The sequence below is a fragment of the Drosophila navojoa genome, chromosome 2 (genome assembly GCF_054131105.1).
Source record: "Drosophila navojoa isolate 15081-1374.11 chromosome 2, UAZ_NAV_1.0, whole genome shotgun sequence".
NCBI classification, from domain to species: Eukaryota; Metazoa; Arthropoda; class Insecta; order Diptera; family Drosophilidae; genus Drosophila; species Drosophila navojoa.
Window position 1 is genome coordinate 14,512,688 of NC_142890.1, and position 22,896 is coordinate 14,535,583.

A 22,896-nucleotide genomic window follows, 5' to 3' on the forward strand; every position below is an offset into this window, starting at 1 on the left:
TTTTTCCTTTTCGTTGATTACGTACGATACCATACTGCGTGTTAACAATATTTAGAATTTCTTTTTGCTGCTCTCGTACATAATGCATAATATATATGTATATATATATATATATTTAATTTGTCCTGTCCCCTCTGTCACAAATGTACTATATTATGCTCTTACTGTAATTTCTTAGTTCAAAATTGCAGACTTCATAACTGTATATATATATACCTATATATGTATATGCATAAATCTGAATGTACATTATGTTTAGAGAACGCAGCTCTATGTATGTATTCGTTCAACGATTTTATAGTATATATGTATGTATATTTAGTTTTATAATCCTTTTTGTGGCCCAGTTATTGTTTGCGAATTAAGGCAATTTTGAAAATTATCATCAATTGTATTTTTAAATCGTTTTTTTTTTAACTTTGTTTTTTCTTTTTTCTCTTTTTGCTTAATTTATACAAAATAGTTTTTTGCTTAAAATTAGCTTATTTTCTTTTTGTTGTGAGTCTATTATGTATGCATGTGTGTGTGTATGTATGTATATATATATTTGCGAGTCAGCTTATGAAATATGCTAAATGTTGTGTTTTACAAGAACGTAATTTAATTATGTGTATTTATATAGTTTATTCGATGCTAAAACTGAAACTAAAATTGATAAAATAGAACGAGAAACGCGGCGTGTAAGAGCAGCAAGTAAATATATGTTTATAGACAGGTCCGCAGCTCCGTTTGCGTGTCATAGCGCCTCCATAGCATAATCGGTCGAATTTGAAGATATCCTATCGTCCATCCATGGGGCGTCGGATTGTTAACGCACTTGACGAGCCAGCGCACAAAGAAGCGGATCCCCTAAAACTTCGTCATCTTAGAACTCATAAGTGAATACAACTGAATTATTAATGAACGGCGCCCTCGACGTTGAAATTGGTCGTATTTTGCTTTTGTTTTGTTTGTTTTTGGTGATTGATGGGGGGAAAAAGAGGTATGTTGTGTTTTGTTTTTGTGTTTCTTCCCAATTTGGACTCATCCGATGGTTGGCGTGGTTTGCGGTTTCCGTATTGATCCATGGGTGGCTGGGCGGTGGCTGCTGTTGCTGTTATTGTTGTTGTTGCTATTGCTATTGTTTTGATTGTTGCTGGAGTTTCTGCTGTTGCTGTTGCCGCTGTTGCTGCATCCCGGATAACTGAACTGCAGCGTTCCGCCACTCCCGGAGGCTGTCCGAATGGTGGTTGTTGTCGTTGTTACCACCATATTCGTTGGCCTACCGCGCCGTGTCTATTGCTACCGTCGATTGATCAGCCCATTTGGTGGCGCCTGCTGGCTGGCAGTGTGCATTAGCTCCAGTTCAACCAGGAGTGGAAAGTGATCGGAGGGAATATGTGGATGCGGACAGCCGACCACTTTGTTTTCGCGCAGCCAGTCAGTGGAAACAGGTCCCAGCAGGCCCAACGGTACCATTCCGGTCTTAGTGTAGAAAATATAATCGATGATGCCCTTAAAATCGAACGTATAGTTGGTATGCGGCATAATGTCCTCGCTATAGGCCGAGGCAAGCTTAAAGGAATGCGTAAACTCATTGGTGTCGTTTGAGAGTAACCGTTGCAGGCACAGCTTGTAGCCCATGTCTTTGAAGTCTAAATGATCCATTGCAACACGCCCCTTGCCCAAGAACTCCACCACGCCCGAGTCCGGCAACGAATTGAAATCGCCGCAAAGCAGCAACTGAACACTGTTTGAGTCGTTTTTGTGGCCAGGCCGGAAACTGTGGCTGGCTTCGTCAATGATCGTCTTCAGTTCATTGCTCAGCATCATGGTCTGTATGAGCTTTACGTCACAGAATTCGGGATCCCAATGTATGTGGGCGGTGCACACGAGCAGCGGCTGTGAGATCTGCGTTACCTCGGACATTGGCTCCCAGGCCGTCTCCTTCACTTTAAGCAGGGCGGCCAGACCAATGTTGTCTTTGGGCATCACACGATTTAGCATGTTGTCCGAGCCCTCCGCATTGGCCATGGCCAGCTGATTGAATTCAATTAGGTGCTCCTTGATCAACGTAAATCTGCAAGTAAATGTTTTTTTTTTAATTTGTGTTCGAATAACAATCTAAGCTTGACTTACTTTGATGTTCGGAAGAATATCGCACATCCGTCAACATATTTTCTTTCAATTTCCGACATTGTCTTGGCACGCGACTTGGGCGAGAAGATGCCCTCGTATCCATCGTTCTTCAGCTCGGGCAGGAAAAAGTGATAGAACTGTTCAGTCTCGATCTCCTGCAAGCTAATAATGTCCGCCGCATAATGCCTTATTTCGTCGATAATAGATTTCTTCCGATACTGCCAGTCCAGTGCCCACGATGGACAATATCCGTACATTTGCCGCGTCGCATATTTCTCACATAGCACATTGTAACACATAACCGTAAATATGCCTGCAAATTAACAAGTAGTTGTATATTATATATTAGAATTTTCTTTAATATTATAGTTAATATGGGAACCTTAAAAATTATGAGGTAATTGAATACCATAAACTTTGAAAAGCAAAAAGAGTTCATTGGCCAATATCAAATGTGACAAATGTTCAGATTAATAATGTCCGGCCACTGACCAAGAACACAGTCAGTGGTCCAGCTTTAAATATTATCTGAATATCGATACAGCAAATATATATCGATATATTTATACATATTTTGTGCTTCTATTTTGGTAGTTAGCTAATTATTGAGTGCTTACACAAAACTGCATGCGATTGCATTAAGCTTGTCTATTAATGCAACTGCGTGATTTTTGAATGACTACAAACATATGTACATGCTTGTATACATACATACATATGTAGTTAGTTCATTGGAAAGTACTTTGATAATCGTCTTCCCTTACGATTTAATCATTTACTTACAGGCTGGTCGCGATTTGTTGGGCTTAGCGAGCGGCAGCCATGGCCTCTGGGGCGGTGGATTGACGGTAACTGTAAAGAAACGAGAAAAGAGAGCAAACGTTAGTCGCATATTCAATGAACTGGTTGAGGGGAAAAGTTAAAGAGTCGATTATGAAATTAGCGCCCGTACACCCGCACACACACGAGCATACACACACATATGTATGTATACAGCTGCACACCCCACTGACACACTGCGATCTCTTCTTCACTGCCTTTACTATTGTTGTAGTTGTTGTGATCGTGTTCGCGAGCGGTGAAAGTGACATGCAAAAGCAATCAAATAGCTTCCGCCTTCGGTGCGCTAGCAAATGGCAGTCAGGCAGACAGACAGGCAGGTGGCGGCGTCACTGGCGTTGTATTTATTTCCACTATACCTGGATTTCTCCAACTGCTTACGACCTGTGCCTGTGCCTGTGACTTTGGGTGCGCGTGCGGGTGTGGGAGGGTCACGACGCAGCGTGCCAACCCGCCACCACCACCAATCCTGTTATTCGCCGTTTTTGTTGCCGTCAACTGCCGCTGAAGCCGCTGCATCGGCTTACACCATTTTCTTTGGGGATGTAGCTGTTATTTTCGCTATCGCTTCTTCTGCTGCTTGCCGATTCTATTATCGCCTGCCTATTTGGCGTCGTTATGCGTGAGCGTGTCTGCGTATGTTCCGTCCGTGGGACAAACGTGTTGCTGCAGTTTGCTGGTGCTGTTGTTGTTTTTGCTTGCTTGCTCACTGTCGTTTGCTCAGCAGCTGATCGCGAGCTTTTCGTACTCGATTGACTCTCACGAGCGGCGTTGTTGGCGCAGTTGTTGCTTTTTCTTTTTCGCTTTTGTTTCACTTGGCCGGTGTGTGTGTGTGAGTGTTTGTGTCTAGTGTGTGAGTTTGAATTTTGTTTTGTTTTGATTTGGAAGACACTACGATTGTTTTTCGTATTTTGCTTTTCTGTTAATTTTGTGCAAACGGACGAAAGACGATGAAAAACTTTCACTACTTTTTTTTTGTTTTTACTTTTTTTTTTAATAAACTTTGGGATTTTTCATAATTTTGTTGTTGCTTTGGTTGTTGGGCGACTGCGTTCAAGTTTGACTTAGGTCTTTTTTTTGTTCATTTAACGGCCTCTAACATCGAAATTAACTAAATTTGCATTGCATTTTAATTGCTCAGCTTGTGGAGGATACTCCTCAGTAGATTTCAAATATTTTTTTATGGTTTCACAAAATGCAACAAATTAAAAAAAAAAGAAAAAAAATGTAATATTGTTTTTGTAGGTATATAGGAATGTTTATAGTAACTAAATAATGTATTTAAAAAAAACAGCTAACAAAAATATTGGCAATAAACTCAATGCCAACTATGTATTTCATTTGGGTTTTAGGAGTAGAGCACCGCAGAATTACGAAACTTTTACCAGTAAAGCTACATCCGCCCACACACATACAACTCAGTCGATAATTTCGCCAAACCTATGAGTAATTACCAGGGGCAAAAAAAAAAAAAAAAAAAAACAGACAACAGCAGGTTGTGGCGGGGGTGTCAAAAACTTGAGCACACAAATGTGACTATTCATAGATAAATGGGTTACAAAACCGTCAAATATATAAAACACAAGTGGCATTTGCGAACGTGCTAAACCGAAAAAAAGAAGTAAGAAACGTCAAATTGAAGAATAAATGGATACTTAAAGAGTCGCATCTGTTTTGGCATGTGTCATACCTTTTCGGAGCTATTGCTTCTAATGAGTACCTGAATTCCGTGTCTCATTCTTTCTAATATGACCGTAAATCTAAAGTATACATATGTATATGCTTTTGTATACAGTTCTTATAGAATTTTGTATTGGTTTGCTTCACTGTTGTGTTATAAACAATTATCTCTATTGTGCAAGTTTAAAGCTGGCAGTTCCAAAGTACTGTTCATCTTCTCTGTCGAATGATCCAGAAATTTAAAGTTCAGTTCATAGCTATTAAGCTTCATAAATGAACGAAAGTAATACTAAAGTTAAATGGTTTGTCACCAAGCAGTTAAAGGTTTTCTTATAAGTTTTAGATCAGTTCTTGTTCGTTTCCTTTAGTAGAGTAATTCATCTAAAGCTCTGTATAAATAAACATTGTAACAAATATTTGCTGTAATATGTCGCTAAATCATATATTAACATAAATCTCATAAATATACATCTATAGATAAAATCAGATTTATGTACATTTATTCATTTATATAACAGACATTGGATCTGATCTTTTGGTAGGTACATAAAGATGTTATTTATTTCGTATAGCGACCCAGCCCTTTCTACACAAAATTTTTCATGGTCGTTGCCTGTTGCTGCAGTCCCAAACAAAAGAAATTAAGAAGAGAGTGGGAGAGAGAGCAAAAAATAAAAGCACAAAAAACAAAAGTTCGAAAGGCAAAAACCCAAGTGAGCGTATCGAAAAAGAAAGTGAAATTCAAATTGAAATTTGGTGCGATTAACAACAACAGCAACCCAACTCGGGTAGCCTGATCGCTGTCATGGGCTTTGGCTCTGTCTTTGGCTCCAGTTGCTGCCGCCGGTAACCCGACCACCCTTGCTTTCCCAGCAGCAGCAGCAGCCACATTTTGTATGCACAACATGCGACGACGACGATGTGGAGAAGGCTTGCTCTGAATAGAAAACAAAAGTCAACTCGCCACCACTTGCCACAGTTTGAGCTGCAATTAGATAACCCGTTTCATTTGCACCACTTTTTGTGGCAATAGCAACAGTAACAGCAGCAGCCACAGCAATAGCAATAGCAACAGCAACATCTACTGCAAATGACTGCCAATGTTCAATGGCGTTGGCCGCCAGTTGATCGCAGCTAAAGCCCAATCTTGCATTGAAATCATAATAATGAAACTGAATTTAAGGTGCACCACTGTTACACACACACACACACACACACACACACATACCCAAAGAGAAAGAAAGAGAGAGATGTATATATCCATGAGAGGCAAACGCAACACTCAAACCAGTTCAACAGCATTTTTCATATAACATGCTGCATCGAGGCTGCATCAGTCACCCTCCCCGTCAGTCGCCGAGTGTTAAGTGGCCCACGGCTGCGACTATGCGACTACTGCAACGACACGAGGGTCGTTTGTTCAGCAGCAAGTTGAAATCAATTAAGTGCCGATTATAAAGTTGCCCAAAAATTGTTGCATACCATATTTCCACTTCAGCTTCAAAAGCGAAACCAGAACACCCAACTTTGGTATGCAGCGAATTTCAACACTTGACTAAGGTAGACTAACTAATTTATTGTAATGGGACAGTCTACAACATTACATTTTTGCTTCAGAAAAACCTAACTTGATTTAGGCAACAACAAAATTATTGCACTATTGGCTTAAGTGATCTTTCTTGTTCGAGGATTTCAGAGCTTATCAGAATTGAAATTCGAATGTGTCCATTAGCTAAATTATTACATAAGTGTTATATCATCTCGTTTTGATAGTACATATATAATCAGACTTTTGAAAACAACTAAATATAATATTAAACCAATGCACTAAAGAAATAATATACTAATATTTCAATATCATAATCATTTATCAATCAATTTATAGTTAAAATTCTTAGTTATAGTTAATTGCTAGATATATTGAAGGGGCAACCCTCGCGCATCTGACTGACTGTCAACTTACGGACTCGACAGACTCTCACAGATCTGAATGGCTCCTCGCACTGATGATCGTGAGCGCCATATTCAAAAGTCTAACAAAATAAGCCGGACTCGGAGTCCGGTCCGGCGCGGCAAGCAAATTGTGCTGCGTCACATGGAAAATCAATTGAAAGAGTCCGCGCTCCATGATTATGCAGACACGAATTGTGCTCGGTGGCTGATGGCTGATGCATTGAGGATGCTGCTGCTGCAGCTGCTGCTGCTGCTGCTGCGTCGGCTACTGTTGCTGTTGTGTTGGTGGTGCCACAACACGAGCGAGCAGCAACCGGACGACGCATTCGCGTGGGCTTTCATTCGACAACAACTTTGGCATCTTTGTAGGAGTAGTTGTTGCTTTTGCTTTTGCTGTTTCAGTTGCGGTGGCTGCATCTGCGTCTGGGACTCACGCGATGCTGCCACGCGGTTTGGTTACGTTTATTATTATTTTTTTTTTTTTTTTTTCTGTCGCTGATCCACTTTCAGCTCTTTTGCGCGTACTTTCTCCCCCAATTGGAAAGCAAGCAACAGCGAGGCTGAGGCTGACGCCGAGGCGGCGACTGGGACCTAGCCACTCGATGCAGCAAGCAGCCAGCAGCCAGCCTGCCACTGTTGCAAAACACCCAACAGAGCGAAAGCTTTTACGCGAGGGCAACCCTTAGAGTCACAAATTGGCATTTCGAGCGGTTTGCCTTATATGCGAAAAGGAAAGCAGCGCAACAGAAAGTGCTTGATATAGGTATGTCTGAGGAGGCTAATGAGTGTATATTACTTTAGCACTATAACTGGCATATATTCAGTGTACAATAAATCAAATTCATGAAGAGTACTTAACTTTTCACCAAGCATTGCTATATATGGAAATTTATACAATACGAACTTGGTTATATTTTAAGAGAAGTTGGAAGTTTTCAATGTGACTTTATGTACATTATAGCCATGGTAATCAGATGATTGAGTAAACTATATACAATATCAATACACAAAATAAAGTAAATATATAAGTGAGCCCTCCTATATTCACAGATCAACGTATAATCTCATGTCGCCTTCTGCTTAAGTAAGACCACTCTAGTCGAGAGTATTCAGCTAGAAGATATCCTGCAGCCCAATGCAGAGCTGATACTTAATTAAATAATTCTACTCTTCTCTTTTTTAGTAGCTGATGCTATTTTCAATGGGTTTTGGAGTATGCAAAATGCATAACTGACAAGTCTAGCGGTAAAGACGTGTGCTCAACTAACTGAAGCTCGATTACAATAATCATCTGCGAATTAAATGTTGAGCCCGTTTGTTTTTCTCTCGTTGTGGTGAAATTTTTAAATTTGCCCTCGTATGCATCTCAGGTACATGATTTATTTTGCCCTAGCGGCTGCTCATTCAACTTTCTAATCATTTGCACTTCCTTTTACGCAACAACAACCTTGATAAGAAGACACAGAAAATGAAAATGAAAACGAAAACGAAAACGGGCTACGGACCACTTCCGCAACACGAAAACACACAAACTGCTAGTAATAATAATAATAACAATTTTATAATAATACAACAGAGAGGCGGAGCTAATACGCAGGCAATTATCAAGGGAGTTTGCTCGAGGGAGAAATACTGCGCACAATTAACTAAACTAAACAAAGTAATAGTGGCTATACTAAGTATTTAAATAAGTCAAGAATATATTTTAATTTCATTAAATCCCATTTTAAAATTCACACAGGTCAAAGTTCCAATTAATTTAAAAACCAAGCTAAGAAACAAAAATGAATAATACAATTTACGATATAATAATAATTTGTTTATTAATGCAATACAAATGTTGCCAAAATTAAAAAATCAACATTTCCGATTTTTTGCTGTTTATGCATATTTATAAGAATATTTATAAGAAATTTTGCGGAAATGCAAAGACAATTGGAATACAAAAAGGGAACTGAAATTATTCATCTTGAATATCTGATAAGAAAAGCGAAATTTGGAATGAACTCAGCAATATTATGAAATTTTATGTAGACTGTTAAAATATGGTAATCTATTATATATATTAGTATTATAATCTATTATATATATAATTATGCAGAAACTGTGCCTTTTGTCAGCAAAGAACTCGTTCGCCACAAACCAGACCAAATTTGTGACAGAATTTAAATACCCTCGAGACCCACATAAGTGTGCAATGACGCAGCGCAAAATTCAGAAATACAACTTGTACACACATTTTGTAATCGCCAACAACAACAGCAACAACAACAATAATAAGCTAACCAAAAATAAAGACAGTTAACATTGAGGGGAGCCCAGTTGGCTGACTCAAATATGAAGCGGACTGCAGCAAAGAGAGTTAAAAGAGTGAGAGAAAAAGGTCTGAGCACGCCCGTTCCAATTAATGAATCAGTTAACCGGCTATTTTTAATGACATTATTACTATTGTTATTGGAATTGTTATTGTTAATGTTAATGTTAATGTGGCTGTTGTCGCTCGCATTTTTGGCACTAATATTATGTGTTATTGCAGTTATAAATACCGGTTCGTAGCATGTGCTCCAATAAATCATCACCAGCAATAACAATAACGAGGAGAAGGAACAGAGAAGAAGAAGTAGAGGTACTTGGCGCTGACGCGTTTAAAATGCATTACAAAGCATAAATTGTCATCAAAATTAAATTAAATATAAAAGCACAAAACTGGCTTAAGCCAATTAAACGATTAGGTAACAGTTATAGCAGCAGCAGAAGCAGCAGCAGCAACAACAACAACAACAACAAGAAGTACAACACACACAAAAACGCTGACATCAACAACAAATGCAACAACAACAACAACAATGTTGGCTGGCTATAAACCTACATAAAGAAACAAAATTTGTACAGCCACCGTTGTAACCAACAAAAAGAAAAGAAGACAGACAGACGCGACAGACAGACAGACGGACACAAAAAAAAGGCAGAAAAAAACGTAAAAAATTAATTCATGTTGTGCTCATTTCGTGACAACAGCAACAACAACAACAAAGAGTTGCCACCACAACAGCAACAACCACAAATGAAGCACAAAGAGTCCAAATGTCTGATACCAAAAGTCTTAACACCATCTTCAGCTCAGCAGGGCAGACTAAAGAGTGAGTGCAGCCCCCCCTCTGCTTCTTCTTCGTCATCTTCTGGCATGGGCTTTACGTGAGGCGCAAGAAAAAGACATTAGATGCAATCAAATGAATGCGAATGATTTCATAAAGCTAATGGCACATCGAACAACCATTGCCAAGCATCGGGCATTAGCATGAGTATAGATGGATCATTTATGTCTTTATATAATCAACTTTGGATTTATCGAGAAAAAGAAATGTAAATAAGTGTAATAAAGTGAGTCTAACAACTTTGTTATGAGTATAAAATCTAGTTCACATGAAATATGAAATATTTTACACTTGAGCAGTTACAATTACATATCAAGAGTTTATCTAAGAATTGTAATAATGGCCCATTTTCCTTCTTCTGGCACACACACACACATACATAGTTCTATGCTAGAAAGTCGAGTTTCACATGTCGTCCATATAATTTAGTTTGTTCTTGTTAATTGCTTTGCTAATTATCGTTGAAACGTGCTAAACATCTCTGAGTTTACTTCGGTGTCTTAAATAGATTTCTACTTCCCAGAGTCAAGATGTGTCGATTACAATGTTCTTGTTCTAAGTCTTAACTTTAGAAGTTCGGTCTGATGTTATTACAGCCACAGGTGGTTTGACCCACATAAGAAATGCTCTGAGCTATGATTTCAAAGAAAACAAATAATATCCAAAAATAACTTTGTATAGCCTCTAGTTATAATGCTCTTCAATTAAAAGATGAAATCTCTATTTTTATCGATAATTAAATGTAATTATATCGAAAATAATAAATGTGAGCTTTATAGTAGATATATACTTATATGTATATTCGTAGAATTCGTATATTCTTTACATTTATCAGATTTCTGGTTTCTTATATACGATCCTGATCAAAACATACTATCTGTTCCAATAAAATTGTTTACCTCTTTTACGTAGTGATATAATTAAAAACAGATATCACGGCTGTATAAAAGAGCATTCATTACCTTGATCAACTAGCTTACACACACACACACACGCACATAACTTTGTCTGACAACAGGTAGGTAAAGCATAGATCTACCAACTACTTCTGAGTAGTACTTTATGGCTCAGCTAGCTGCTCCGATGTGGACAGGTAAAGGCCTCAAAAGCTTCGGCAGTAAAATGTCTGTGAAAATCAGAAACGAAGCAGCTCTGAGAAGAAGCTGAGCACGCAGAAGAAGAAGAAGAGGAACGACTGAAGGCAATAACAGCTTAAAACACGAACAGAGCAGACGACATTAAAAGTGGAAAATAAATGTAATAATGACATTTGTGGCCGTTAGATTCTTAACTGTTTGACATTTTGCGTAACCTTTTTCGTAGACATTTGGCCTTTTTATTTTTTTTTTTTTTTTGCTTAGCTTGCTTGCGGTGCAGCCGGCTTTTATTTGGCTTGGCGCATTCGCAACTGGGCTATTGGTCTAGTGGACCGAGCGGGCAAATAAAAAAAAAAAACAAAAAACTTTCAATTTCATTGGAAAAGCCGTTGTATCTATCAAATGAAGCAAGAAATGGAAATTGCAGCTGGCTGGAAATGCATGCCAAATGGATTATTCACGTTGCGATCAAAGCACAAAAAAAAAAAGGAAAAAGAGGTGAAATAAAAGATTCGCAGAGCAGAAAAACCCCGCTAAGAAATCAACCAAAGCCAATACATAAATACGCTAACAAGCGTCATTAGTTTAAATAGATTAAAACTTTGAGAGTTTAAGCTTTAGAGAAAATTAGTAGCCAATGGATAATCTATTTAATGCGCGATGTAGACCTAATCTTATAATAGATTTAGATCCTCATCAATCCTCATGATGAAGAGAAAGCCTACTTAAACTATATATAATTTTAATAAATACAGAATGAGGTTTTTTGAAAGAAGTTCGCTGAGAAAAAAAACTTCCAAGTAATAAATCAAAAACATTTTCGAGTTTTCAAGTGAAAATGCGCTCAATAAATTTACTATATTATGGGTATTCCCTACAAGATAATATTTAAGGATTGCATATAGTTTTTAATTTCATTTATGATGTAAGAAAAATAAATTCTGATTCTACATTGCAAAATCCCTATAGAAAAATAATTTAAAAATTCTAACTTAATTTGTAACCATAAAAACAAATCATTTTATTTCTATAACATATAACAGTAACTACGAAATTTATAGAAATTTCCTAGAAAATAATTTCACAAGAACGTAAAAACGTTGTCAAAGTTCACACCGAAATCTCTGCCTAATTGTAAATGAGAGCATTGCAAACGTGATGGAAATACAAATGCAATCTAACTGAAAGGGCATTCGGCAACAATTAAATTGTAGAAGCTTGAAGCAAAAACAGCAGTAAACAAGCATATATCTTGTAGAAGACGAGGCTAACTATGGAATGCTCCGTTGGCCAGCGGCGACGAGAACACGACCTGGCGACCGAGACGTCAAGAGGGAGGAGACGACGCACTTATTGACGTAGCTAAACACATTAGCCGGTGGCTGCCTGGCGTCACTTCATTGTCGTTTGAGCTCCAGCTCCGGCTCCGGCCGGTGTGATGGCGCAAACAGTGTTGCAAATGACCCAATTATCCACTGACCCACTCGAAGCGCGTCCCAAACGGTTGGACGATTGCCGGCACCGGGTTGTGCAAGACTAAGAGAAAGAGCAAAAGCAACAGACAGGCAGACAGAGAGGGAGAGAGAAAGAGGGTGAAGCCGATGTCAGCAAAGCTGTTGAAAGAAGCGACTTAGAATATAAGCGGGCTCTTTAGGAATCAGCCGCCTTATTCCGCTGCTGCTGTTGCTGTTGCTGTTGTTATTGCCGGTCAGCAATTATTGTAGCCAAATGAATAGAGGAAAATGACGAGACCTTAAACCTAAAATAGAGACATTAATTAGCCAAATGACCGGCAATTTGTGGACGCACAAAAAGAAATTAATTCGCCAGTTACGGTTGTTACAGCGGATCTCTGCGAACATTTTCAATAGGAGCTGCCGCCGTTGCTCTCAGTGGAAATAGAAGCGACACCAGGTGAAAGGTAGCCGCACACACAGAGAGAGGGAAAGAGAGAAAGGGAGATTGTGAGAGCGAGAACGAGAGATGGTTCAAAGTTTGCGCAGCAATTCAAAGTTGGGTGGCTGTAAAAATCATACAGAAACAAAAATATACAAAAACCAAAACAAAAACAAAATATAGTTCGTTCGCTGGGCTGGCTGGCTAATGTTTTGGAAAGTTCATTCTGAAGTGCATTCCCGGTCCCAAGATCGCTGCTCCAGTGTTGAGTAGTGTATGTTTATTTGTCAGTCTCTCCGGACTTGCCTATTTGTTTGTCTGTTTGTTTATTTTGAAATCGTCGACAACGGCTCGAACGTGCTCCATTAGAAATCTTGTGGCTGACTGAGCCACTGAGGAAAACAAACTTTTCGGGGCTATCAAAACAGTAATCAGACTTTTTTTTTTTCTTTCATTTTGCCTTTGCCTTTGGCTTTTGTTTGAACACTTTTCCACAGACAATCAATGCTTTTTCTTTCGTTTATTTATATATTTTATTGAGCTCTCGTTCACGCTTAATCAAAATAAATAATAATTGCAGTATTGTGCGAGCAACAAGAATCAAACTTAATAAAGATGCTTAAAGCTAAATGGAATGAGAGTTTGATTTGAAGTACAATGTATGTATATAATAATAATAATAATAGTAATAGTAATAATATTAATGGTAATGTTTTAAAGAGAACGCCATCATTTTGTTATTTGTGCAAAAACTATAAAGTATAAATGATGAACATGCATTTGAGCTTATTTTAACACAATTACGATTACAATTACAATTACAAGCTAGTGAAAATCTTAATTAAATAAATTAGTTGCGAGCAATAATTTTTCTTTTAATGTGGGGAATGGTAACAAAAGCAGCCGGCACCATACCGGGCGGCCCCGCCATTGGCCGGAACTCGGCTTGATCGTGGAAAACTGTGACATTTTTCCAGCATGCCAAGCAACAGCAGCAATGGAAAACTCTAGACAAGCAATGCAATGCCTGTGCCCGCTCGCGAGTTTCTTTTAATTAAAAAAGGCGAAAACTTTTACTCGGCGCCAACTGCTAAATAAGCAGGTAACTAGGGCTGCTGCTGCTGCTGCTGCTACTGTTGTCTTAGATTTTATGCTCAGTGATCAGAGCTTCGCATAATTGGAAAAAGTGTCTTACAAATTAAAAAGCGCGGCTCCATTGATGAGCCGACAAACCTTAACCTTCATTAAAACAGCTGCAAAGATGCGAAAAGCCGACCCAAGAATCAATTTCAAATGAGTGCTAATTCAGTCAAGTGAATAATAGGTTAATGTAGATCCAAAGATAATAGTGAATGCAATGAATATGATCATTTCAATGAATACTGTATACATTCAAATGATGCGGTTGGCGTGTTCACACCACCCGAAAGCAACAATTGAATGACTCGAATATCTTATACTTGAAATGAATGAAAATGAATATGCGAAATATAAAATGCTAGCAAATATATGATAAATGTTAAATAAAAACTTGTATATATGTAGCATAAAAATGAAATGCAAGAAAATACAATTGTATAAAAAATAAAACCAAAAATAATAAAGACGAAATATAAATAAATCAAATCATGCTGATAGTATTCTAATTTGACGATTGAAAATGACAACCCCTAAATGTATTTCTATAGATTGAGAACATATACTACATATTATGATCTGAACTCGATTCGAGTACAACATTTGCCAGAGATCAGTGCGTGTGATTTGTCTCAACAGCATTTTCGATTTAATTAAATTCGAATTCTATAAATAACTTAGATAACTAAGAAAAGTTCACTTCGTAGCGCTCTATCAAATAAACCTTATCTAAAAAGAAACACACCGAATACGAAAACTACAAATACCCAAAAATACAAATTTCAAATAAGAAGACATATGTTAATTAGGAACGTGACTTAATTAGAAACAAATTATTAGCGCAGCAAGGCAAACAATTGAGGTCACAAAAACCAAGAGCTAAACGCGAACAGCGAAAATGCTAAGAAAGTGAAACAAAATATATATATGTATGTATATGTACATACATATATATTGATGTTAAACATTAAAATCAATATTTCCTGAATTGATTACCCTCGATTTTCTTGACCAATTATTTACGTTGCCATCTAACTGGGTCTAACAAATAGATCACCGATTTAAGCTCGTCAATTATGGATTGTTTTGTCTTTGTTTCGGATCAATCTCAAAAGTCTTAAGTACTAAACGTTTATGCACAAATAACAAAAGAGAGCAGAAAAAAAAACTATAACAATTGCCAGAAAATGTTTAGCTTTTTGTATGAAGTATGCGTCATTGCTTATGATATATACAACTATATGTATATATATATTTATATATGCTGTATATAGAGTACAGCTGATAGATCTACACACTGTTGCAGCTGTGTGTAGTATTCGCATCCACAATTTATTAATTTTTTTTTTTTTTTTAGCTGGGCCTCTTGTCAAGGCACGATTTCTATTAGTTTTGCGGCTAAAAATCTGCATAAGAGTTTTCGTCGTTGTTGCTGCTGTCGTTGTCGTTGCTGTTGTTGTGGTTGTTCATGTTGTTGTTGTTGATGTTGTCTTTGTGGTTGAGTCGGCGCTTGTCTGAGCAAAAACAAAGCGATTCCGCCGCAGTGAAAGTGAAAGTTTTACCATGTACATATGCATACATATATGTTTATATATATTTAAATATATATGTATATATATATATATATTTATATAGACAGATCTACAAGGTTTCCAGCGCAGACATCTTTAGTCATATCGCCAATTGTTGGTGTTGTTGTTGCGCCCATGGCGCATTTATTTCAATGTCTCGTTTATTTCATTTATTTTTTATTTTTCCACCACGTTTCGTTTCAATTTCTCTTCAGCCGACAATTCGCTTCATTTGTGGGTTAACGGTTTTGGTTATGCAACGCACACGCCCACGCAAACGCAACCCACATGAAAACTGTTTGGCAATTAGCTCAAATTTCCAATGCGACGCCAAAGCGTGTCGATCGTAAATCCCAACAGGGAAATTTAACCAAAATGAACAAGAACAACAACAACAGCAACAACAACAACTGCTGCTACAGCTGCAGCAACAGCCAAATGGTTTCGTGGGCTTTTGGTTTTGGTTTGGATTTCGTTGATGTGTGATTAGTTTATCGTCACGAGATGGTGGAAAATGCTGGCTTCAATTTTCCAACCGTGCCCAGTATTAAAGTTGTGGGTGTGGCGGCATTGCTATCGCCGCCTTTGCCAGCTGTCATTTGGCTTGTGATATTGTCGCTGCTGCTGCTGCTGTTGTTGTTGTTGTCGCTTTTGGCGTTGCCGTTGCCGTTGTCGTTGCTGCACCACACCAAGTCAAAGCAATTGTTGTAAAATTGTTGCTGCTGTGCCGTTGACTTGCTGCTGCGGCTGCTGCTCTCGCTCCTCTTGTTGTTGTTGCAGTCTAAGAGAAAATCCAAAGCCGTGGGCGTCACAAAATTTGTATCCATCAGATTCAAATGCTCAAAATTGAAGACAAGCGCTTCAGAGTTATAGCTGCCAGCACTATCCAAGCCACTGTCGCTGGCAGATGCTGAGCAGCTGTCACTGTCGCCAGCAATGCCCTCGCCACGACAGCCCAGACCCCCACCACTGCCACAGCCGTTGCTGGCGTCCGCCTCATTTGGCGGAGGTTCGTTGACGGCGCATGTCTCGATCAGCTTGCGCGAAATCTCGTTGATGCTCTCGTCGAGCAGCGTTTCGGCTGCGTTGGCAGCAGCCGCAGTGCCAAAGCAGCTAGCAAACAGATCGTTGGCAATATTCATGCCGCTTAGGATGTCGCCATAGCCCGAGTCGCTCGAGTCGCTGAGATACAATGCCGGAGCTGTTGTTGTTGCTGATGCAGTTGGTGGTGCCGTTGCCGTTGCCGTTGCTGATGTTGATGCTGTGTGGGCGTGACTGCTGCGCTGTGAGCCAATGACGCCCACAATTTCGGCGCGACTGCTGTCGCCGGTGATGGGCGCAAAATGTTCCGTCTCATCGAAATTGTTAGCCATCGTCTGGGAGCAAATCGAGCTGGCGCACGAGCTATCCGAGTGCGTGGACGTTGACGAATTGCTCGAGTTACTTGCGCCCTGCCCGCTGGAGGAGGCATCCGACAGCGAGCGACGCAACGGATAGTCCCACAGTGAACGCAAAGGATCGCAGTCACGGCAGAAGCAAACGCCATGGCTATGATCATGCTGCATGCCCCGATCTCTAGCCATGGGCAGCAACTGTGCATAGTTGGCTGCATTAAGGGCCTGATGATGATGATGATGATGGGGATGCACCGATTGCGGATGGGGATGGTGATGTGGATGATGTTGAGGTTGATGTTGATACTGTTGTTGTTGCTGCGGTTGTTGTTGTTGCTGCTGCTGATGCTGCTGCTGCAGTTTCGGCTGTAAGTCCGCATCCATTTTAAGCAAAACTCCATTAGCGGGCTTGCGATCCTTTTTGCGACGCTTGCGTGGCTTTATGATGCGCGGCAGACAAGTGTCCGTCACGGACGACGTTTGCTCCTGGCCAGAGCAATGACTGTTGCTGCCGCTGCTGCTGCTGCTACTGCTGCTGCTGCTGCTGCCATTGCTGCTGTTGTTGTTGTGGTTGCCAATGCTGTTTAGGGTCTTCTGCTGCTCTTGGGCACTGAGCACTGCAGGTGCAGAATTCTGATAGCGCAACATGCGTGATTTGTCCGTCAATTGAAAATTGTTTACGCGCATGGGCAGCTGATAGCTGGCAGCATGCGCCGGCCAGGATTGCGGCGACAACTGTTGGTGGTGCAACGGCACATGATGTTGTTTGATGTTCTGTAGCAGCGGCTGTCCCTGCGCATGCACCGCCAGCTGGGACATGGACTGTGCACCAGCGGCCGGCCACGGCTTGCCCGACTTTCGCAGCAAGCGATGACGCTGCGATGGGGCTAGGTGACTGCAGGCATTCGATATGAGCGGTATGCCGGCGCACTCATTGATGCGCTGCTGATTGACCAGCAGCTGTTGAGGCTGTGGCATCGCCGCTGCTCCTGCACCTGCACCTGCTCCTGCAGATGCATGGTATATGCTATGATGCTGCAGTTGCGCATGCAGATTATAGCAGGCAGCAGGAGCTGTGGGCTGAGCAGCATTCCAAAGCGCGTGCGGCTGTAAAGATTGATGCTGCTGCTGCTGCTGTTGACGTGTGGGAGGCGCGTGGAGCGCGTATCTAGCGAACTGGCAACCGTTTGCGTTTTCTGGTGCACGATAAACGGCCACATGCGATCTCATAATCCTGCCTAGTTCGTATCTCACTTGGTAGCTGCGTCAGTTGTCCTGGTCTACCGTGCGTATCGCACATCACTTGGCCGCGTTTGCAATTTCAACACTTCAATGCATGCAGACGGCCATTGCGAAAAACATTTCCACACGCGGCAACGAAAATTCGCACGAAATGAAAAGCGTATCAAAAGCGAACTGCATAAAAGAAACTGGCACAACTGTTGATCGCCCAGCCAGCAGCAACTGTTGCCGCTGTTGTTGATGGTTTTGTTGCGGCTGTTGCTGTTGTCGAAATTACGAAACACTTGGCGCAGACGCAGCCAGCGACGGGAGCGAGACAAGACGAGACGGCGCGACAGTTTATAAACTCGTTTCGACTACGCTCAACTACAGACTTGAAGCGTCCGCTCGCGAGCCAAGCTTGTGGCAGACTGATGGCAGTGAATTCAATTTCATTCGTGCACGAGCTTTGCCGGCCTAACAGTAAACGCACTTGAAGCCGTTATGCCCGCGCTCACGCTCTCACTCTCCCTATCTTTTACTCTCACACATACACACACAATCTTTGGCGCTTACTCTCTTTTAAGCTCGCAATCTCTCTGTCTCTCGCTCGCACTCTATAAAGCTGCTGTTGCTGCAGCTTCGGGCCAACGTCCAGCAGCTTTGCATGTCGAGGTCATGCAGTGTTGCTTTTGTGCTGCCATTGCTGGTGTTGTATGTTAGTTGCGTTGCATATGATTTTGGCGCTTACATTCAATTAAATTATAATTGATGTCTGCTCATGCTTATGCTATTGCCATTATTATTAAGAAAAAACCATGAGTTTGAACTTTAATTGCCCGATTGAGCGATCGCAAACCGGTTGCGGTTTTGGCCATCCTGTCAACCATGGCTTGCATTACAGAAAAAGAAAATATGATCGATGTGCCGATAATTAAACACTCTAAGTACGAAAATGGCGATACATTGACAAATATTATGTGCATATATTATTGAATTGATCTACAACATAATAAGCAATTATAAACAAATAGTAATACGGCCCCTTGCAATAAATGCGCAACTGATATCAGTACAGGATTTTTTAAGGGGAAGAATCAAAACAAACAATGAGCATATGTTTTGATTCTGTACAAAGCATTATTTGTATATACAGTAAATGATATGTTCCCCTCACATTTTTAATGGAAATAGCATGACAATGTATTTCGGGATATTTATAAGTTATGTATATTGCCGAAAGTGGCGCAACCAATTAAGATTATATCATTAATTTGCTTAAAACTTATTCACCTAAACACCTATACCGCTCTACACTAAATGACTAAAACGAAGTTAAGCAAATTTGTTGTTTATTGCAAACAACAAAAGACGTTAAACTCAATTCATCATTATGAATCAAGATTATATATGTATATAGCTGTAAACGAATCTGTCCTTTAATGGGGTGCTTATGCGATTACACAGTCGTAATACTGTATGAAAGGGTACTCACAAAAATATATATATCGACATTTACAACATAAGAGAACTTTCTCTTTTCGCGAGCCTTTTGTAACTTTCCTTTTTGCCCATATGCTCGCATACACAGACAGGAGGTCGCACAAGCATTCACTCTCTCACACACTCACACGCACCCACACAAATACATTTTTAAATATATAGAAATAGCAGTACTCACATGATAAGTTGTCCAGCATGTGATTCAACAATTTCGTCGTTCCATTTGGCTCATTATAGATATTCATGAACTCCTTTTGCAGGGGATTGCCCATCAGTCCGAGGATGACCAGATGAAACAGCTTGCCAAGTTCATATGGCAGCACTCGCAAAAAGTTATTGTTTAATAACAGCTCTCTGGAAACAGAAACGAATCAAATTAGATTGGTATTCACTTTTATTAAAAAAAATGTGGATGACGCTATCCCACCTCAGCTGTATGAGCTCGCCCAGTTCAGCGGGCAGGCTGCGTAACTTGTTGCTGGACAAGTCAAGTGTACGCAGATTAACCAACATGCCCACATCCGCTGGCAGTCGGAGCAGCTGGTTGTCATTCAGATAGAGGGCTGTCAGATGCTCAAACTCCCACAATGTGGGACTGATATTACGCACGCAACCTGAAAGCAAAGGATTATTAATTATTGAATGATTCTTAATTGATTTTTAAACAATTTTACGTACCTGTTATTTCGAGCCCAGTCCAATTTGTCTTCTTGCCAGCGGCAATATCCTCGGCAGACAGAAATATCTGCTGCCGTCTATTCGCGCTGTCATATTTGTCTTTGTTACGAGACATTTTATAGTAATTGCTTGTTCCTGAATAGTGGAGAAACACGGTCAGTTATTTTTGACACTTGTTGGTTAGGGGAAGTTTCACTATGGCTGTTGTTGTTTTTGTTTTGGTTTCATTTTAGCAAGTTAGGGCTCATGTTAGGAGACAAAACCCGGCTAGGCAACGGCAACGGCAACAAAAATTACGTACATATATGTTTGCATATGCACATATATATAATTTGTTAAATCATTGCTTTTCCCTTGCAGAAAGTGCATTTGTCATTGTGTGAGCAATACATTAAGTGATTCTTGTTTTTAATGGGAGCTGAGTCTCTTAATTATACATCTTTTGGTAGATTGATCAGACTAAATCATCGGACAAACTCTGATGCGTAAGCAAGCCAAATGGCCAGTAACATTAAAATATTTCTATTTGATTTTTCTTATCGGACCCACATTTTTTTCCTGTAAACTGAGCTACGATGAATCATATGCCCTTCTACGATATGGAGCTCGCTTTAAGTCAACTATTTACAAGTAGTTAAAGATCTTTCACACATCTGCAAGGGTATTTAATCTTCGGTAATCCAAAGACAAAAGTCTTATTTTTTTTTTTTTATGAATGTAGAGGAAGGATGTTGAAACAAATCATAACCTTTCATAATAACCGCCTGATGATTTAAGCGTCTCTGCAAAATATTAACAAAGTGATTGAATTATTATTTGTATTAGTAAACGAAAACACAGACAAACATTCGCAAATAAAAATCATACACAGATGTTTAAGAATAAAATGCAAAATGAAACAAAAAAATTCTTTTACGATTTCGAAAGCGCGCGCGCAAAATTCATATCAATTTTTAACTATGTATGTATTTATATATAAATACATACATAAATACATCAAGATGTGCATTAGTATGTATTTATGTAGTGCTAAGGAACAATTCAAATGTCTTTTGGTGGTTAAGGCAATGGATAAATACAATTTCATCACAATGGATAAATACAATTTCATCACAATTTGCAGCTAGGTTAAGGCGGCAAAGCTTCATGTATGTATATATAAATGCATATATACATTATGTACATTTACATATGTACATACATACAAATGTGTATAATGTTCATATCGCGTTTTAGGCAAAAAGACTGCGGATTTGAGTGTGGTAGTGAAGGAGACGCGAATAAATGTAAAATATACCCAGCACTCATTCTTTACCTATGCTTATGTTAGTTCTATCTTGCTTAGTTGATTGAGTTTTATTTCTTGCCGCCTCTTCACTCGCGCCTTCTCATTGAATTACCAAACAATTTTGAATACGGATGATTTTTCTATTTTTTTAGTCTTTTGTTGTTATTCTTGTTCTTTGGTGTATTTTTACAAATGTTGTTATTGACTGAAATGCGCGAAACTATAAATTTTGTACTAAAGCGACGAAATTGCTAATTCTCTTTCTCGTTTTGGGTCGCTTTTTCTTTTTTGCGCGTTTGCCTTCCATTTATTTATTGTGCGATTCGTTTTCATAGTAGCTTCTTGTTTTTGTATACATGTTGGCTTGGAGTTGCCACTTATTGTCCGGAGAGTATATGTATATTGCAAATGGGAAGAAATTGGATATAACTATACATTAAATTTAATATTTAACAATAAGGATTTTGATAGATATTTCAAATATTTTTTTATTTACACAAACAATTTACAACAAACTGATTTAATCAAAACAAAACAAGCACGTATAAACACTCAAAAAAACATCTATATACACACACACACACACATGCACAAAGTTACTGAAAGATGCACCATGCATATGTATACATACAAACACAATAAAATTTCTTATGTGCTTTTCCAGCCACTTTATATGGTTCTGTTTTAAAAATAATATTCTTTCTTTTGCTGGCAACTATTTTTCCTTATATTCGTGACTTAGCTGCGACAAACTTTTCTCTTTTCGCATATCTCTTGCACACGCTCTTTTACACTATGTGACCAAAGCGAAGAAGCAGAAAAACGCGAAACTGCGGTATTAACATATTGATGCGATCGCGGCTCTTAAAGTCTGTGGCTCATAAACTGATCCTATCGTACTATGCTGGTCACACTAAAAAAATATATATAGCTTTAAAGATCCTGTAGTCCAATTAATGGTCAGGTTAAAGAAAGCTCTTAATACTAATTTCCATTATGTGTAACAATAAACTAACATAATAAATGATAAATGATATTTATTTCTTATTAACTTATGTATGTACATACATATACTTTTAATACATTGATATACATAATTATGCAGCACATGTAATCATCCTACTTCGATGCACAGGTGGCTTTAATAAAAAACAAACAAAAGAGCCTTTCCTTCCAGTACTGAATCAAGGCGAGCTGGCTTAGCAAGCACGTCTTTGTAAAGGCCTCTCTCGAATGTTCCATAACCATGAAAGCTGACATTTTCTTTAGATAACAGTTCAGAAAGATAAGAATCTAAATAAGGAACGAAATTTGGAGAATAAATTAAAAAACGACACTTAATAGTATTTGTAAGTGTTGACAAAT

General features: G+C 39.2%; 2 protein-coding genes across 3 annotated transcripts; both read right to left on the reverse strand.

Annotated features, from left to right (window-relative positions):
* Window positions 1–526: 526 nt before the first annotated feature.
* Window positions 527–22,343, reverse strand: twin (CCR4-NOT transcription complex subunit 6-like twin). 2 transcript variants are annotated; one of them, XM_018111737.3, is made up of 8 exons: window positions 22,163–22,343; window positions 20,992–21,025; window positions 20,244–20,378; window positions 19,993–20,179; window positions 19,744–19,919; window positions 2,902–2,970; window positions 2,119–2,431; window positions 527–2,059 (listed from the first exon to the last, which is right to left on the reverse strand). In XM_018111737.3, exons 2-8 carry the CDS (start codon window positions 20,996–20,998, stop codon window positions 1,282–1,284), a joined length of 1,665 nt encoding a protein of 554 aa, XP_017967226.1. In that variant the 5' UTR covers window positions 20,999–21,025; window positions 22,163–22,343; the 3' UTR covers window positions 527–1,281. The 2 variants fall into 2 exon arrangements, with proteins under 2 accessions (XP_017967226.1, XP_017967227.1); XM_018111738.3 differs by lacking the exons at window positions 19,744–19,919; window positions 19,993–20,179; window positions 20,244–20,378; window positions 20,992–21,025; window positions 22,163–22,343 and adding an exon at window positions 3,318–4,147.
* Window positions 15,608–19,002, reverse strand: LOC108659025 (uncharacterized). Its single transcript, XM_018111736.3, has one exon. It carries the CDS (start codon window positions 18,069–18,071, stop codon window positions 15,945–15,947), a length of 2,127 nt encoding a protein of 708 aa, XP_017967225.1. The 5' UTR covers window positions 18,072–19,002; the 3' UTR covers window positions 15,608–15,944.
* Window positions 22,344–22,896: the final 553 nt, after the last annotated feature.

What these genes read in the sequence shown, in the direction of transcription:
- LOC108659025 (XM_018111736.3), bottom strand. Translation starts at nt 18,071, where the DNA reads ATGAGATCGCATGTGGCCGTTTATCGTGCACCAGAAAACGCAAACGGT.
- twin (XM_018111737.3), bottom strand. An exon ending in GGCGAGCTCATACAGCTGAG is followed by an intron (nt 19,920 to 19,992) that starts GTGGGATAGCGT and finishes TTCTGTTTCCAG; the next exon opens with AGAGCTGTTATTAAACAATA. An exon ending in CATGCTGGACAACTTATCAT is followed by an intron (nt 2,971 to 19,743) that starts GTGAGTACTGCT and finishes GTTTCTTTACAG; the next exon opens with TTACCGTCAATCCACCGCCC.